At 32.5% G+C, this 20,785-nt stretch overlaps 1 protein-coding gene across 1 annotated transcript in view; it reads right to left on the reverse strand.

The window, feature by feature from the left end:
- Positions 1-20,785, reverse strand: part of GBE1 (1,4-alpha-glucan branching enzyme 1) — a gene marked incomplete at its 5' end in the record, with an annotated part of 239,060 nt that overhangs the window by 179,266 nt on the left and 39,009 nt on the right. The window contains 1 exon segment of the mRNA XM_006926236.3: positions 11,909-12,078. Within this exon segment, the coding sequence (XP_006926298.2) occupies positions 11,909-12,078 (170 nt within the window).

Consider the following 20,785-nt stretch of genomic DNA (forward strand, 5'->3'; position numbering starts at 1 on the left):
TAAGTATTTAGTGATTTTTTCTATACATTATAGAAATATTGTTCATCGCAGTCCTTACATTATGATAAATATCATTCATCACAAAGTGAAAACTGGGGTTACAGATACTTGTCCACAGTCTAATAACATGACCCTGTGCCATTATGTCAGACTGCCCAGGTCCCCCTAACAAAATACAACAGACTTAAACAACAGACATCTATTTTTCAGTTCTGGAAGCTGGGAAGTTCAGGACTAAGGTGCCAGAAGATTCAGTTCCTGATGAAGGCTGGCTTCCTGACTTGCACACTGTTACCTTCTTGCTGTGTCATCACAAGGAAGAGATTAGGGGACGGTGGTTGGGGGAAAGAATCAGAGAGAGCTATCATGAGCTAAGTTAAGCAAGGTGCTCAGGTCTCTCTTCTTCTTTTAAGGGCACTAATCCCATCACAGTTTCCCCATGACTTCATCTAAGCCTAATTATTTCCCAAAGACCTCCTCTCCAAACACATCACATTAGAGGTTAAAGATTCAACATACGAATTGGGGAAGGGTAGTGGGGAGACACAAACATTCATTCTTTAATAGCCACCTAAAGGAGATTCTTTCCAGCATTATGTTTATATTGAGCCTAACTTTTTTCTTCTACTAAAAACCTTTATCCATTCCCTAAAATTTTCTAAGCTCTTAAATACTTTCTCCATTCTGCCATTTTCCTCCCAAGGGAAATTCTTCCCGGAGAACTTCTTCACAGGGTCTTCTCTACGTTCCTAATTGTTCTCTTCCTGATTGTTCTCAGTTCCTATCGCACAACCTGTTTCTTTTTCTACTCAACTTTCTCCTGAGCTTGAGTCTCTGGTTCCTGCATTGCATGTCTTCCTCTTTCTTGGTTTATTCCCTCATCTTGCTGGCATCCATACATAACCTCCTAAGGAAGAATGCTTTCAAGATAAAATTTCTGCATCCCTACATATCTGAAAACCTCTCAACTTCACCTAGACGCCTGATTGTTAAATTGGCCAGTAAGAACCAAATTCTACCACCCCAGAAATATGAAGTAATTACTTCATTGTCCTCTACCCTCCAATGTAAGTGATAATACTATCTGATTCTTTCCTAGGAAACACGTTTTTCTTTCCTTCCAGAAGATTCTCCTAAGTAAAGAAAATATGGGTCACTGCCTTAGGTTGCACACAGACTATCATGTTCTAGGAAACAAGAATATGGCTGTGACTTCTTCCCCATGAAGATGGAGTGAGAGAAATTAAAAGAAAGAATATACGATACTATAGCATCCACTATCATATAAATGATACAAGTTTTCAAAAAAGAGGGCAATATATCATCAACGTTAAACTCTATTCCTAGAAACTGTGATTCGGGAGGTTTGTTATTTATCCAGGAATCTTCATTTACCAACAGCCAGGCTTTACCCTCCTTTGAGTGATATATGGACCAGGCGCTGGGAAAAATTGTTTTAGACTTAACAAAAGATAATGAAAATGAAATTGTTCTCCATTAGAGGAAACATCAAAAATCCTGTGTAAAGTAAAACATAACTAATTTGCTATAATATAGGAAAAGAATATAATATCTCTTACTGAGTTTTCTAGAAATTTGAATAAGTAAAAGTCTATAATACATATCTCTTTATTATAAAAATACTTAAAAATTCAAAAAATTGGTAAACAGAAAATTTTAAATTTGAAAATATTTTAACAGAAGCAGGATCACTAAGCCAAATCATTCCAGGGTTGCTTTGGATACCTAAAACAGATGAAAATGGTCCTGCAGCCTTAACAGAACTCCGCAGGCCTAACAGAGGGAAAAACTATTCCAGTGACGAGGCTACAGTGGAAACCACTCTATCTATTTCAAATAGAGAAACTTATTACAGGGAATTGGTTACACAGGTAATAGAAGGACTGAGAATTCAAACAGAGGACAATTAAGAAACCTAGGAATTAGCAATAATAGAAATCTGATAACACCCGTAAGGGACAGGCAGTACTACTAGAATTTAGAAGCCAGAGCCATCTAGCAGGAACCAGGCAAGCCTGCCTGTCAGGAGCTCAGCTCACAAAAGAAAAGCAACAAGAACTACAAAATGCACCTACTGAAAGAGACATACATGGTCAGCTTTACTCTGGACAGAAGGTTGGGCAAGTGAGTAGGGGAGAATTCCTTGGCTTCTCCTTCCTCCCATGTCTTCCACTAGTGTCACCTACTAAACCAACTCGACAGAAGCAGAAACAAATGTGGTGCAGAGCAGAACAGAAAAGGGTGGGTGAAAGGATCTTAGGGCAAATAAGCAAATCAACAGCACAGTAAAATATCCAAATTTGGTAAAAACATCAATAAGCAAGGCAACCCAAGAGAACTGAAAGCACATGTTCACAGAAAATCTTGTACACAGATGTTCAATAGTCCAAAACTGAAAACCACCCAAATGTTCATCTGCTGAGAAATAAACAAAATGTGGTATGTCTATATGGTAAAATACTATTCAGTCCTAAAGAGGACAAAGGATTGTTACATGCTATGAAATGAATGAATCTTGAAAACATTATAAGTGAAAGAAGCTAGAAACAAAAAGCTACAAATTGTCTGATTCCATTTATATGAAATTTCCAGAATAGGGAAATCCATGGAGACAGAGAATAGATTAGTGGTTGCCAAGAAAGGAAGGGAAAAGAGAATTAGGACTAACTGCTAATAGGTATGAGGTTTCTCTTTGGAGTGATGGAAATGTTCTGGAATCAGACAGTGGTAATGGCAAATACCATTACCATACAGTAAATACACTAAAAACCACTCAAGCGTTTACTCTGAAATGGTGATTTTTATGTTATATGAATTATATTTCAACTTTAAAATGTTAAATAAAAAAATAAAGAAAATAAATAACTAAGAAGTGAAAGTATATAATAAGCCTTAAAGACTTAAGTCAAAAGTCATTTAGTTCCCATGGTTCCTGGGCAGAGCTCTACACATCGGTATCACTACCAAAGGTCATTATACTTGCTGACAAAATGTGGGATTATTTTCAGGTTCTTATTCTCTAAATAATACATTTGAGGTACTTCTGCCACTGATTTGCAAGCAACTAAAATGGCTTAGTCATTTTTTTCAAGAACCTATCACAAGAGATAGCAATCAAAATTAAAATTAATATTTGCACAGTTTCACATCAGGAATTGCAAAGCAACAAAGCAAAATTTTCTTTTTTTAATCTATTCAAGCTTAAACATACCTCTAAATTTTTCTAATAACAAAATAGTTGGACAGGGATTGAAAATGTAAAGAATATAAGCCAGTAATGGCGAAAGAGGGAAAGGACTGGGGGAGAGAGCTGACAAACCTCCGCTCTAAGAGCTGAAACCTCCAAGACTAATGAGTGAACTCCAGTTGGCCTGCTTGGGACAACTGTCCCAAGTAAAACAGTGGGTAAGTAAAACAGTGCTATACATCTTTTAAGGATTTACTACATTTTTGAAACCTCTACAGTGCAAAACGATATTCAGTTATGTTATCTGCGGCATAAGAAAGAAAATATCAACAATTTAAATTGGAGCTGTTTAAAAGTCTATAAGTGACAGCTTCTTAGAATAATACAATTTGAACTTAAAATAAATAGTTTAGCTGTGATCAAGAGACAGAAAGTGTTGATACATGTTATAATCAATCACGCTCGGGGCCAGACATTACTATTATAAAACAGTAGACTTCTCTAGGAAAATATCTAACTGATAAGAGAATAATATGAATGATATACCTTCTCTGTGTAAGTAAGTGGTGAACTTAATAAAGTCACTTTAATGGATAAAATTATGAAAATTTCAAAAGACAACTGTTGAAGAAAACCATAAACAAAATAATTTTACAGACATTAACTAGAAGAAAAACATTAAAACCAAAACCTAATAAAAAGTACTGTATTAACCAAACAGCATAAATTTTTAACAGGATATGTATGAAAAAGTAACACAAGGAAAGAAAATTATTATTTATGTCACACAGTTCAAAATCTACTTTCTAGCATTAAGGTCTGTAACAGCAATCTCCTAAAATCCCAGAAGGTAAAAATGCTTCCCTATAAAATAATCCCATTAGGCATTATAACAAACTCTCTGATCCAACACAACTGGGGCCACAAGTCAGTACATATATTGAAAATAGTGGTTAAAGCAGAGAATGACAATACATATATAAAGGGTAAAAATTTTCTTTTAACTTAAAAAGATAAATATAAATATTCACCCATCTTCTGATTTAAGATTTTATTTTTTTAAGTTTAGTGCTGAGATTTTATATCATGCTTATATGAGCCTATGCCTATAATGTGACATTTATGATTTCCAATTCTCCCATATTCTTTACATTTTCAATCCCTGTCCAACTATTTTGTTATTAGAAAAATTTAGAGGTATGTTTAAGCTTGAATAGATTAAAAAAAGAAAATTTTGCTTTGTTGCTTTGCAATTCCTGATGTGAATAAAAATAGAATGAAAGCTAAAAGGTGCATGCAAAATAATCTGTATGTGAAATCATTAGATTTACAGCCTTTTCTTGTAGCTCACTTGTGCATACTTAATTCAAAATAATTTTTCCAACTTGTCCATACTGAGATTTTCTCAATATTTAATAATTTTCTTTCCTATCACACTCATAGTTCATCACTTTATATAATATTATATTACAGGATCATAATGAATTGGCATTCACAGGATTGGAGGGGGTGCTCACTATAAGCATACAAGGTAACTGGCAGGAGGAAAATTATATATGCCTATGCAGTCACTCTCTACGACCAATGTATGCTCAGTCTCCTGGAGGAAACTCTCAGCTCCTTGACAATAAGCCTGTAAAGCAGAAGTAAATTCAGTAAGTCTGGTAAGTATATTTTGGTTAAGTAAACCTCCACTGTACCTCTACTCCACTGAAAATGAATAATCGATCAATGAAAACAAATCAAGGGTGTGAGAGAATCAATACCAGGTTGGAAAGCTAGAGAAAGTCCCCCACAACTTTCTACAAAACACCCATTGGCTGATTAGTTATTTTAAGTTGACATATATCAAAAAGGCTATTCATTTCTTAGCATGTGTTGGCTCGGTTAACAATCATAAAGCTGTCTATCTCTACCTTGTAGGTTGCCACCCCTTTGCCAAAATAAGAATCCCCAGATCATCCCAGAAATTTGCTTTCTAGAAACATTTTCAATAAGCCAAACTAAAAGGAAGCCATATAAAAATGCATTCCGAAGACGCACAGGGAGTTGAAAATGTCTGTGTAACAAGACTCCTTTAAGTTCCACTTGAATCCAGAGGTTAGTAGAGATTCCAAAGAAAGCATCTCAATAATCTAAGTAGGAAGCATTATGCTTCTGACATATCTAATCAACTCCCCTATGGTCCCAGAAAAAAAGATATCTGGAATATTAAAAAAAACCGGAAAAGTTTACACCTTATATTATGAACATCTGTTATTTGCCACAAAGACCATTTATATTATTATTCTCAATTTTTTATGAGCCTCCACAAAAGAGAATTCTGTTTCCATGCCCCATTGATATAGGCTTGGCCAAATTATTTGGTTAATGAAATGAAAGCGCAAATCACATTTGCCATTTCTAAGCTGGAGTTTTTAGAGCCACAACAAGTTTCCTCCATTCCTGTTCCTCTCTACCACAAGATCAGCATGTTCCAAACAGGGGCTAATCCACCACCCTTGATTCTGGAAAGAATCAGACACTCAGGCAGAGACACAGCTGACAAGGTAGCCAACATGAGCAAGAAATAAGTCTTTGTTGTTTTAAGCCATTAAAATGGGGGAGTTTTTCATAACATGCATTATCATAGAGAAAGCTGACTGACAGAGATACCACAGATTTAGTTGAAGGAAAAGAATACAAAGGAGGTTGCTATCAGAACTATACCTTCCAACTATAAAGGACTTCTAAACTAATATTAATACTAATCGCTAATTTTCAGATCAGTGTTTCTCAAATTATCTAAGATGATGGACTAGTTATCTTAAAATATATTCCACTCTATTGTACACCAATACTTAGGCAAAATAAAATGAATTATTAGACAATCGAAATAAAAAGACTTTCAAAATTTAAGCCCCAATTTCTGTATTACCATTCAACTGAAATAAAATTACTCTGTCAAGCTGTTATTAACGTTTTTAAATGCTTACTCCCAATTTCTGACATATCATTGCAAACCAATTACAGTACACGAAACCACATTGGTTCACAGAGCACACTTTGAGTAGCACTGTTTCAGAGCATGTGGAATTAAGAAATATAAAGGCTTTTGTGCTGATGTAAACTTTTTAACAACTGTATAACTGGAAACTAAATTGTAGACAAATTTCATTCAGAAAACAGGTAAAATTCTACTTGGTATTTTTCCCACTCTACAAAAATATCTGTGGTTATTTTTTACTATAGGCATAAAAATCAGACTAAACCATTTTTTTTAGTCTATCAATGATAGACATGTAGGTTCTTTGAAATGTGCCTGGCTCCTGGACTTCGTAATTTTAAATGAAATGTTTTCAGTTATAAGGAATAGAAACCCAATTATTTTATATTGACATAAGTAGTTTACTGCCTTGCTCTCTATTTATTATCATCTAGCTACTGGAAAGCAGCTAGTTTTCTTCAATTATTTAGCAAACTACAATAAATATGATTTACTTCCAAAACTGCAAGTATATTTTAAATTGCATTTAATTTTCTAAAGAATGAATTTTTGCTATGTTTAAGAGGATTCAAAGCTTTGGAAATTCTTCTCAAACCTTTAACATACTTTCTGACTTGCCCAGAAATACTTTTTGGGTGGTATGATTCCAATCTTGATGAATGTCATTATATATCCACTGTCCTTCTGGGTTGCTGTAGCAGCTGGTGGCTGCTTAAAAATCTAGTTTCTTTTTTTTTAATGACTGAAAAGAAAAAATTAAAATGATTGCTTTATTTTCTCTCAAATGAAGAAAAAATATGTATGATAAAGTAAAGTTGCTTTCCAAGTTTTAAAAATGTGATGACAAAACATGTACCTCAGTTTGGGCAAAATAAAAGAGACTAAAACATTTGACTTTTGCAAAGCTCAATTGCCTTTTGAAATTAATTATAATTTTTTAAATAAAAAATAAAAAGACCTTTGCAAATTAGAGTAGCTTTTCAATCTTGTTGATTAAATTTCTGTAGCAATGAATTTTCGTACGCACAGGCTAGTTAGTATCTAGAGCAACCCAGTTAGGCAGTTAAGACAGATATTATCACATTTATCTCCACTGGGTCCGATGAAAAACCATCTTCAGAGAGCTCAACTGTGTTTTAAAACTTTAAATTCCATGTTTTTTTCTTTTCTTTAACATGCCAATTCATGGCAAATTCTTTCTTAAAGATAATTTACATTTATTACTCTAAGTAGTTGTACTAATAGGTGAGTTGGCAAAAAACTACACCAGAACCATAAACATTTACCAGCAATATTATGAGTAAGCTCCGAGAAAAAATGTATAGTGCAGTCAATTCCTAAAATGATTAGAAGGGAAGACAGACATCACAACAATATACTAAAGTATTTTGATTACAGGTATAATTTTCCATAATACAGAATTAAAGTCTAGACATTCTTTAACTTTAATTTCTTCTGAAAAATTATCACAACTAAATGGGCAATCATTTAGAGGAAAACTCAATTAAGAAAATTTCCCTTTTCTAGAAAATATAAGCAACAGTCAATTTATCCATTAGCTGAAATAAGATTTTTGTTGCAAGTGTTGGAAGATTTGTATATATTGTCTTTGGGAATTGAGAGAAGAGATAGGTACAAAAGCAATGTTTTAAATTATATATACAATATGTTTTAATGATAAATATATAAATAAAATTATGTCACTTTTTAAATCTCTGCCAACAGGTAAAGAAGCAATAGTTTTCTCAGGTGCTATTTCAGCACATATATAGATATTAAGCTTACTGTTGCATTAGATGACAAATGAAGAAATAAAATTTGTTAAAAAGGTCAATGATATAGAGATTAATTCTATAGATTCTTTTAAGTTTATTGATGTTCAATTTGTCAGCGGATAAATATAAAGTCATATGAATATAGTTAAACACTTTTTAAAACATTTTATTTCATTAGCAAAACCACTAAGAAAAACATCTTAACTAACTTTCATTTGCATTTTCTAATAAAAAATATACTGTAATTTTTTTAGCTAATTAATGTGTATTTTTTTCTTTTTGGTTTAGTATAAATTCGTACATTAGAAGACTTAACAATTAAATTATCTAACACATTTTTGACCCTGAGAAAAAATTCAACAAAAAAAAATGACTTTCTTCTTGCTCAACTCTTCTTAAGAAAAAAAAAAGATTTTATGTAAATAAGAGAAAAACAAAATATAGAATCCTTTGTGTTTAAAAAAAATGGCATGGTTAATGCAGTTATATAAGGGTATATTTTTAGCTATGTTGTCATTACCTTCAAAGTTCTATGGTCTACACAGTCATTAAATTGATACTCATGTGTACATTTTTCCAAAAAAAAAAAAATTTTAAATTAATTATTAACCCAAAATATTGGTTCTGCTCTCAATTTTCAAGTTTTGTTTTTTGTGTTTTTTTTCAAAGTTTCAAAGCTTTTAGTGAGAAAAAGTTGAGATTCCATGTATAAAGAGATCCTGTGACCCTGTGACTTTGGGCAGAAAAAAAGATAATCTTTCATCTAGATAAGAAAATAGATTAGACATTTAAATTTTACCAGCATACTGCTTGTTCTTAACTATTTTCTATAACAATTTCATTTATCTTAGTCTTTCCAATCTCTCCAATAAAAATAAAGGACCACTGATTAAAGCATGGTTGATGGAAAATAACTGACTGAATGCCATCTCAAGGATACGGTGAGATTTTAAATTACTTGATATACCTTCACAAAGGGCAGGATTTTTAAAAATCAAGTTAAATTGAAAAAATTAACAAAAGAAATTTTACATTAAAAGAGAGGCTAAGTAATTTTTACTTTTTTTCTTTACAAAAGATTCTTTAAGTTATTATACTTTTAATAGTTAAACACTAAATCCTAAGTACAATTTTTGAATGCAATTCTCCAAATGCACATATGGCCCAACTAAATTTACAAGGCAAAATTTTTAATAAATCTCATTATAACAAATCTAGTTTTCATATAGTCCTTTTCTCATATTTTTTATATTTCTAAAACATATTTAGTGTATTTAATCAAAAATATGGAGGAGGAGGTAACTAATGCAAGTATCAAAATTTAATTGAGGTTCTTATAGTAGTTCTCTTTTTATGAAAATTTAACTTGAACATTCTCAGTACCTCTAAATCTTGTAAATAGTCATAAAAAGAACTAATAAAATAGAATATCAGTATGTGCCTTTACTATAGACTAATGTCTAAGTGATCTATAAAAAAAAATAGTAATCAAGGCAGTTGCATAGAGAAGGCAGAGAAATAACCATGTTTGTGTATAAAAAAATTAATAACAATTTCAGTAATAATTTAAGTGAAATGTTTCCTATCCTCAAATTACACTTCATAATTATCAACAGGCCAAGCTATCTGAACAAGCAGATCACATGATCTTTCACCACACTCCCCATGAAGTTTTCAAAAATTCTCAAGAAATATAGGGAGGTGATATCATCGAATTGTGGGGACTGCAGAGAGAATTATTTTAAGTCCTTATACCTGTGCTTTCCAGTAAAGCAGCCACTAGACACTAGTGGCTACTGAACACTTGAAATAAAGTTAGCACAACTGAGAAACTGAAGTTTTAATTTTAATAATTACTTTATTAAATTTAAATTTTAAAACTATTACTTTAGTTACTAAAACTTATTATTATGTTTGGAAAAACTTGGGTATACACTTTTAAACTGAAAATCTTATTAAATCTAATTCATATCAAGTATTTCCAATGAAAAAGTATCAGATTTATAAGACATAGTACAAAATATTATAGCAACAAATTTTATATTGATTACATGTTAAAATAATATTTTGATATACTGGGTCAAATAAAATGTATCATTATTAAAATTCATTCAACTATTCTCCCTTTACTTTTTTAACACAGCTCCTAAAAATTCTGAATTACATAAGTGTCTTGCCTTGTATTTGTAGTGGACAGTGCTGCCTTGGACAATACATATAAAATCAAAACTTTTTAAAAGTCAGGTTCCTTAGAGAATAATATACATGCAGTAAAACTCACTCCTTTACATGTACAGTTCTATAAATTCTGACAGATGTATAGTCATGTAACCATCATCACAATCAGGACATAATACATTTTTATCACCCCAAAAAAGTTCCCTCATTCTCTTGTGTAATCAATTCACACCTTCTACCCCAAAACCGTGACAATTCTGTTTTCAGTCTCTATCGTTTTATTTTCAGAATGTCATATAAATGGAAAAATATAGCGTGTAGACTTTTGAGTCTAATAAATCAAATTTTAAACTTACACCACTCTACGGCACTAAAGGACTATTACCATTCTGATATTTCCTTTCCTTGGAACATTTTGTCAAGGTCTATTTTTCCCAGTTATTCCACTTGCAAAACTGAGCTTTCTTCCTTGCCACTATTACAGCAACCTAATTACGCTTCTAGAACAAAACTAAACAGATTGCATTATAGTTATTTATATACAGGTCTTCCTCCCATTACATTGTAAGCCAAAAGCCTGACTTCTAGAACCACTATGTTTTTCATAAGATTAACTGTCTAGTGAAACTAACAGTACAGATAACAAGACTAAGAAGGAATTTCCTATTGTGTTATAAAAAAAGAAAAGGAAAAAAAATTAAGGGATGAAGAAGTTTACCCTCTAGATTAGACGTCTACTTTTACTGAGGTCTCAAAAAAAGGATATTGGGCCATACAGGATCCAAGAACTGCAATGTAAATGTCTCCTATCCTCAAAATACTAACCAGGTACAAATACTAGTGGAGATTTAACCTGGACTGCTATTTTTACCCAGATTTCTATTGTCTTCTTTCAGGGCTTGCTAACAAAGTTGAGTAAATCTGTAGTAGTTTAACACTATTTTCCTCATAAACTGTTATTTCTGGTACATGATTTTACAGAACATAGTTTTTCAGGAACATGTGTATCGCATTATAGTAGAAATACCTGTTATCACATGAAAGTAAAGACTTAAAAATTCTATGGCTCGATCTGAAAAGTAAATTATTTGTAACTGTTAATCTTTATATAGTCAAATATATGAAATATAACGTCTATCTGTTAGGTAGTTAGGTAGACATAAGCAACTAGAGAATGAAGGCCCCTCCCAAAGATCTCCCTTAGGACTTCCTTGGAACCCCCATTTTATGGTTATAAATTACCTCTACATTCTGAGATACAAAGGAGAAAAAAGCCATATAATAGCAGCTAGTTTGGTCCAGCCACAAACACTTGCGCAGTTAGTAATATCCTAACCTCTCCGTAAACTCAGCCTTGTTATAACATCATTATAATGCTATGCATATGCCCAGAATTTCATAAATCTCATTTTAACAGACTGTATTTTGGGTAATCGCATGCAAAGTAGGCGACCTCACATGCCAATCATCCAGCACCACTCTCAGAACCTCCTATCACGGCCCTAATATAATACAGACCTTCCCACTTCATGAAGCTGCAGCCTTCTTTGGCATAGTCCATTTCTCCTTTGAAATGTACTTTTATAAATCTTATTTTTCTAAATCTTGCTGACTGTAATTCTAAAACTGTGTCAGCAAAACCAAGGCCCCCTCAAGTGCTATCGAGGCAACAACGGATTTTAGATCGCCCAAATGGTAACATATCTTTTAAACAGATAAATAAAATATTATCACTGACTTTAATGCTTCCAAAGTACTTACTGAAGTCTCCAGTTAGAAAAACTCCTTCTGCTCCAGGGGCCCATTCTTTGCAGTATAAACCACCATCAGCACATCTGTGAATGCCAAATGATTCATAGCCCTTGGAAAACTTATCGATACCACCTTCATTCTCTCCAATGTTGTTCAAAGTCTGGTTAAACCGCTTATACCTTTGAAAAGTGCAGAAGAAGAAAGTTAGAAAATTATATTGTCTTCCAGAAAAACTATTGTAATTAAGTAGGTGCTTCACTCTTATTCCGAAAAAGAAAAATATATATCATTGAAGAGAACTGTTGTGAACAATTTTGTTTATTGGTAGAGATTACCAGGTAGGATAAAATCATTATCTCAAATAAACTAAATTGATCCTACCAGCATTTTTTGCAATTTCAAGCATTATGATATGAGAGGAAATATAATGGTTATATTATTCCATGAAATTTTTTAAACCATTATAGCAAATTCTATGTCAAGATAGTATAAAGATCATCCTATATCTTTCACCTCTAACCTCTAATAAAATTAAAAAAAAAAAAAAATCAAAACTCAGCAAAAAAAATAAAATTACCCTACAGCAGGGCTTGCCACGTTTTCCTGTTAAGGGGCAGATAGTAAATATTTTAGGCTTTCCCAGCCATATGGTCTCTGTTACAACTCAGCTGTTTCTCTGAAGCATGAAAAGAGCCAAAGGCAGTATGTAAATGAATGGGTATGGCTGTGTTCCAATAACACTTAATTTACAAAACCAGGTGGCAGGGCCAGATTTGGCCCGTGGGGTATAGTTTGCCTAGCCCTTCCCTATGGCAACTAAGCATGGAAAGAACATAGACCACCATCAAACTACAATGGCTAATAGCATGAAGAAAAAAACAAAGATTCCTTCCCAATCAGGACCTGATCTTCTTCAAATCCCCGGAGTCCATATTCAGGATTGGTTAAAAAAAAAAAAAAAAAAAATACTATTTTCACTTATACCCCCCAAATCTGAGGAAAAGCAAATTAGGACAAAACTGGTAAAACTGGAGAAGTGAAGCATGTAGCAGGTGCTCTCTGTCAGAAGTGAAGGTTCCAGAACTACACAATGAATTGAGAGCAAAGTCAATAAGCTTCCCTGCACTTCCCCATACCCTGAAGGGTGAGCAATAAAAGTCCCCAAAAGCTGGCATGAATCCATGTAGGGGAAATACAGGGAATATACAAAATTTGAGAAGCTGACTAATGAAGAACACCTCAGCTGAGCTGATCAGAAAAAGAACCTTTCCACAAATGTTTCACATTATATTTCAACTTCATTAAAAACAAATTTAATAAAAATAAAAGCTGAGAGATTATATGATGAAAGAAGAGGAGTAAAATTAGACCACAGAACTAAACAAACGAAAAGAGGAACAAAGTATATCATTAGGAAATAATAAATAAATTAGAGTTGGCAAGGGACAAAATGCACATACAGCAAAAATAACAAATTACTAGTTAAGTGAATAAATAATTGGAAATTGATATAATTTAAAGAAGACAAAGAAACTGAATATACTAAAGAGAAGCTAAGAGAGATGCAAAATTGACAAAAAGATCTAAATAAGGATGGCTGGTGACTCCTAAGAACTAAAAAAAAATTTGAAAAAAAAAAGGAAAAAATGCTCAAATTCACACATAACAAAACTGAAAACCTAAATTTCAAAATTCCACTTTCCACCTAAAAAAACAGTAAATATATGATAGTCTGTGTGGATGAAATATAGTACAGAGAAAAAGACATTCTCAAATATTCTCAAATACTCTCTAGAGAACAATTAGAGAACAATTTGGCATCAGCTATGAAAATTTCAAATTCATACTCTTGAACTAAGTAATTCCATTCTAGAAATTTACCCTTTGGATATATTGCACAAGGAAGCAAAGACATCTACATGAACAATGACAATCATTATGGCGTATCAAACCATGCAAAATAACCTACTTATTCAACAATGGGAGACTGGTTAAATAAACTGTGGAACACTCAAACAAAAAATTACACAAGAGCCATTAAGAAGAATGAAGTAGAGAGAAATGTGTTGATATGGAAAGATGTCCAATATAGACTATTTGAGAAAATAAGCTGCAGAGCAGTTTTCCACAAAGCACATATTTGTATAAAGAAAATAAAGATATAACTACAGTTGACATACAGATACGTTTTTCGCAGGCCTCTTGCTGGGCACCTGGGAATTTCAATGGCCTGGGTCAAGCCTAAGGATCCCTAGCACCATTATGCTCCCCACATTTGTTTCAACAACAGGGAAGGATAAGGCACAGAATCTGATTAGTGGAGGGCAAAGGCTTATGGGAATGGTAGGTGCGAGTGGACTATTTCATATATGATCCCCTTTTGTATATATACCTAACAAATACACACAAACACACACATACACACACAAACACATATACATTCATGGTTTTGAAAAATGCAAATTACATTTAATCTATTACTGGAAATAAATTAACTTTTATTGAACTGTCATAATCCTAGTCTTATTGACAGTCGATACTCCAGGGGACACAAATTGAACTGCCAGGCAGGTATCATAAATATGAAAAGCTGGCCCAACATATGAAACATAAAAGTGAGAGCCTGATGATAAAAAAAAATAAAATGACCAATGAGGATGGCCTTAGAATATGGAAAACAATGCAAAAAGGAGCTCTAGTAAGATGGAAAGTTCAAGCTCCATTGAAAAGCAACAGCCTCCTTTTAATAGCTACAGTCCATTGTTACCAAACATGCTTTGCCAAATCAGATAATTATTCAAGAACCAAAAAATTAGACTTTTCTATGAACTCTCCCTAATTTAAATATTGGCAACTGTTTTGAAAACTTAAAATAATGAAATGGACAAAAAAACCTTGATCTACAGGTCCAATAGATACTAGTAGGCAAGCTTTCTCACACTCTCTTGTCATATGAGAAAATGTTTGCTTTTTTTTTTGTTTTGGGTTTTGTTTTGTTTTGTTTTTACCTCTTACAGATATCATTCAGCTATAACTCTTGGTGTATGAAAGCTCCAACCCATTATAAACCATGTAAATAATAACATCCAAAATAATCAAACAGTAAACAACAAGGAAAAAATTAATTTGAACTTGGGGTAAAAAAATACATACATACATACACACACACATATATACACACGCCATCATAATACTGAAAATTACTGATCAAAAAAGATATAAACTTTTGTACGTTAAATAAATGTAGTAATGATTATATTGTCAATGTGGGTCTAATATTTTAAAAACACATTTTTAGATTTAAGGTTTAAATTTTTTAAATAGTCTTTTTTAAGAAGTTTACATAAGATATGTTCAAATGTCCCATTTACTAAAAATTCAACAGAAACAGGATTATGGCATTATATTACTTTAACTAAATATCTTGACTTCCCTCAAGGTCAGCCCTGTAGCTTCTGAGACAGAAATACACATCCACTTTGAAATCACTGTGGCTCAAAAAAGAAAATGCCTGAGGATATAGCAAGCTCATCATGCCCATGCCCTCTCCTACTACAGGCGTCTCTTTTAATATTTGCTATGAATTTATAGGATATTTAAAAACTAGGTCAAACTCTTGGTAACCAAGAACATAAAATGAAGTTAGTGTAACAACTAATATTTCATACAGATATAAAATGTTATAACTATTATCATATTTGATCTCTACATTGACGTTTTTAATCCTCTTTTTATAGAGAAAGAAATAGAGGCACAGATAAATATGTAACTTGTCCAAGGTCAAGAATATAATAAGCAATAGAGGTGGCATTATTCATCACAAAAGGTAAACTTTGAATAATTCAAGAGATAAAAATCTCAAGTTAAAAGTCAGATTTTCTTTTTAAAGAAAGCCCTTTAAGTTTTACTCATAAGGCTATTAATCGTATAATTAAGAAAATCAGCTTAGTCTCTAAAAATAAACACTGTAAGTTCATATCCTAACTGTGTAACATAATGTATGTGACCTGAACAATCACTTATCCTCTTTTTCTTAATTTCTTCCCCTGCTCAATGGAGGAAACCCCACAGGCTATTAAGTAATCTATGAAATTGCATTGGAGATTATCCCCACAGTAGCCAGCAAGTACTCAACTGTCAGCTGAAACTTTCTTCCACCTAGGTGAGGGGCAATGCTATAGTATACTTTTTTAATTTATCAATTTTTTACTTATAACACTTATTTAGATATTAATATACATGTTAATTATTAGCAAACATTAAGGATTTTTCCTTTCCAATTCCAAAAGTGTCTGAGAATCCTTACCATTTTTCCTGCTATAAAAAATTACAAATACAGGCATAGTAACACATAACACATAGTAGTAGGTACTCCATATTGACTTGAATGTATAAATTATGGAAAGTTTGTAAGAAAATTAAGTATATTAGGTTGACCAGAAAAAAAGGGGAGGGGGGGTAGTTACTTTAGGAAACGAGCAAGAAATAACTTTGGGGAAAAACTGAAAGAGGCTAAAATCTTTGCTCTCCTGGAAAACAGATCATCCTAGATCTCTACTGAAGTTCTAATTTCAGGCAAAATTGTGAACATGGGAGATATGTTAGGGGAGATGGACCATACCCTATCTAGAAATGTCTAGGATGTAGAATTTTTTTCAAGTACTTCTGACTGGGCCTGAAACCCAAAGAACCCATGGGAGAAATTCTTTCCTTGCTAGCTTAATTTTTGAGATTTTATATTGTCATCTGCTTCCTAGGGGAACCTAGATTCAAGGCAGGAAAAACACATAAGTAAAAGCTCTACAGGAATTTTAATAGCTAAAAAAAAAGAAGAAAATAAGGTTAAAGGAGAAGGAAAATATAATTTTTTTGAAGAAAAAAATAGCTTTTTAAGTTGCTGTTTAGAAGGACTTTAAGGTGACTGGCAAAAACTTTCTTATTTAAGCAAAAAAATATCCAGAATATGCAAAATTATCTATAAATTAAGGCTGTCACATGAAGACTGGGTATTTGGGACTTTAAGTGAATAGTGTGTGTCTGTCAGTCAAGGATAAGTATTCAACAACATCAATAACATAAAATATATGTAAAAATTATAATTATATAGACATTATTAAATCTGTCTTTTTGGAGAGAAGGAGAATGAGGTCAGTTCAAAACAGTTAAAAGTTAACTTTTAAAAGTTACAGTTACTACTATTTAAAATAGTGTCCTCAAAGTAAATACTGACTGTTACTTATTAAATATTCTTTCCTAATTTTGGTACTGGGCCATAGTGGTGAAAGGGTTGGGGGAGGTTATTCCTGAGATCCTTCCAGGTCTAAATCCTATGAAACCAAAAATATAAAATGTTCTTATTCAATTTAAAAAAACTAAAAATATTCCACGTTCTGTCATTACTTAGAAAGCTTTATACAACTCCTTACTTATTTGAATAATAAAGTGTTTATTTCTGGAATTCTACATTCAGGATAATGAAAATGACATTTAATGACACAACTCAAAGAACCTACTATATAGCCATTAAGTAAACATATTTTGACTTCTTAACAGATTAATTAATTATAATAAATTAACAAAATGCAGCTAGAAATTAATTTTAATCACTGTGTCTTGTCTCTTGGTTGCAAACAAATTAATAATATATTGCCCTTGCAGTTTACCAAGGTATGATTAATGGTCAATATTAAAATTTCTGGAGTCTTCTGGCAATGTGAAACCTGACTACCTAACTAGAAAAAAAAATCATCTGAATGTAATAAATCAGAATTACTGAAGGTAAGCCCTGTGAGATGGCCTATCTGGTCAGGCCTGGAAGTGTCAAGTATTGTCCCAAGCACTTTAAGCAGCCAGCCTCTTTATCAGCCACTCTCTTTCCAGTCACGCTCCTGTTCACGTCTCTGCTATATGCTCTGCTGATTACCTTGGAAAAGGGCAATGCTGTAACCGTTAAACTGACCTTTCAGTTTATTTTCTCTTGTGTAATATGAAACATGAGCTAACACAGTCTTAGTCTACTGATTTCCAGGAAGAAATTTAACTTAATGTTTCAACAGCTCTTGGCTCACATAACACTGTTCTGTGTTCACGTTTCTCTTTTTGGAAAAATTACATGGTGAAGACCAGAGCTTTGGGCTAGAGAGAAAAGGGTTTTAGATCTTCCACAATGTAGTCCCGATCTGCACAACAGCTATATTCCTGAGATTGTATGACCAACTAACTTGCTGAGAAGCAATTCCAAACTTTTAAATCATGTTCTTAATGTGACTCAACATATCAATAAATAGATTAAAAGCAATGACTGTTGTCTTTTCACCTTTTAACATGAATGTCACTGTTACTCAAACATCATCAAAAATTTTATATTCACCGAAATAGAGAGGGAGGTTAAGGAATCAAAAGATAGAAGTTCTAGACCAACACTAAAGTACCAAGTCATGTGAACTCGAAGAAGATAACCCTCCAAAGCTGTTACTTCCTCTTCTGTAAAATGAAGAAGTTGAATTGAAAGGTCCCATCCAGGTCTAATAACCTGTAATCCATACTCTAACTTTCTTAGTTTCAAAGTTGGGTCCTGATTGTTCCAACCAAGAAAGAAAAGTTCACCCCAATACAGAGGTTATTTTGGACATCTCCCGCATACGACAGACTATTTTACCATGCACAAGTAACATAATTTTAAATATATCCTTTTTCTTAAAATAAAACACAGCACATAAACAACTATGAAATATAAAATTCACAGCAAATAAAACAAGAAAAATAGCTTCTTGACAGAAAATTTTTTTATAAATTGTAACTATAAAGAATCATAAGTGATTATGACCTGCACCTTATACTCACCATGTTCCAGGCATTACCAATCATTATTTTAGACCTCACAATAACCCAGTGTGGAGGGTACTATTATTATTCTTATGATACAGATGAAGAAAGAAAAGGTTAAACAATTTTGCCTAATGTCACATAGCTATTAAGTGGGTGAAAGTGGAATGTAAATTCAAAACTTTGCTTCCAGATTATTAGCCTAAACTATTACACATAATAACACTCAATACATTTTGCAGTTTACAGTTTTCAACTTGATCTTGACTAAATTTAAATTATTTGTTTCTTAGTATTTGTTAAATAATCCTCATAAGCTTAACTTTGGGTGGGGGGCACCTTTGCTAAAAGTAAGAGTGATACAAATGGTGAAAAATAAAATCACCAGAAAACTCACTTGAAAAGTATTAAAATTTGTCATATTTACACTAACTAAAATCCACAAAGCATTTTTCTTCTTTTTTTCCATTGGTGTTGTTTCTAATCACATTGGTGTTGTTTCTAATAGCTCAGAGACTTTTTTTTTTTCTTTTTTTTACTTTATTTTTTATGGTGACATTGGTTAATGAAATCCAATAAGTTTCAGTTGTACACTTTAACGGTAAGGCATATATATGTTTACACTGTGTGTTCACCACCCATAGTTAGATTTCTTTCTGTCACCACATATTTGACCCCCTTTACTCAGTTGAAGGGCGAGTGTATCTATCACGAAGAACCTGAATTAATTTAGAAAGCAAAATATGCAAACAACTACTATTTATACCCTTGATAATAAAGTTTCGAGCTGGATGGTTATTATTATATCAACTGTAAAATAACAATAAATACTGATTTTTTTCACCTAAAAAAATCATCAAAGATCAGAAAGTCTATATACCTAGCACTTAACAAATCAACAAACCCAGACACACTTTTTTAATTTATTAAATATAGCTGGATAGCCAGAGAGTTTATCCTTGGGAACGTTTTTACATTAGAAACAGTATAAATGAATTAATTTTCACTTTGACAATGGCATAGAATACACTATACTAATATATATCGAAAAATACAAGGAGATATATATATCCCCCCAAAAAATTCCACATCTTTTAAACTAAATAGCTATGAAATATCAAAGGTCTATCAAACACACTGACAGTTCTTTGCCTTTACTGAGGGAGATAAAGGTATCAAAACTCTGTCAGCAACAAAACCAAAAGATCAAAGAGTTTTCATAGTGACTCCCAACATATTGGCAAGATCTCTTCGAAGTTATAAAAATCCAAGTTTCATATCTATATATCTATCTCCATCTATCTATCTGTATATGTGTATATAAATATTTTATCTGTATCATATATATTTACATAAACACATATATAGTCATATGTGACATATATATACATATATGTGTACACACACACACACACATATTTATTTTTTACATCCAATGACCTAACAGACCAAACAGAATAGGTCTAAAAGCACAGTGTGGAAAGTAGAGTAGTCTGCTGCATTGTTTGCATTCTCAGTTTATTATTTCTCTTGATGACATGTTTTATTCTTTTAAATACATACTCAAATTGAGATTGAGATAAAGTATTTAAATGTTACTTAGCAACATTACTCTGTAGATTTATAATGAAGTATGGATGTAAAATAACCTTTATAAATTTCATTTACCATATTACCAAGAGTCTTGGTGCCAAATTAAACTACTGTAAAGCTATAAGCAGGTTTGAAAGAAAACCCAAAGTTAAATTCTATTCAAGTACAACCAAATCTGTTTGCTAATAATGCTACCCTGATGCTTAATTTTATAACATCAGTAAAAATGAAACTTTAAATTCATCTAGGACTCACTGCTTATGGACCACCGTTTTTTAATTCAGTGTTCCCAAAATGCTCTGGTCAGTTTGCATAGTCATACTGATGACAAATATTGTGGCATACTCATAATCAAAACTACTGGAACTGTGAACTCACATAGGCTCCCCATTGCTCAAAGGTCAATGTTCCCCAAGGCTAGATTTACAAAGAGCTTTGGCCAAACCATCCCAATGTTATCCTCATGAC

This window comes from Pteropus alecto, unplaced genomic scaffold (assembly GCF_000325575.1).
Source record: "Pteropus alecto unplaced genomic scaffold, ASM32557v1 scaffold239, whole genome shotgun sequence".
NCBI classification, from domain to species: Eukaryota; Metazoa; Chordata; class Mammalia; order Chiroptera; family Pteropodidae; genus Pteropus; species Pteropus alecto.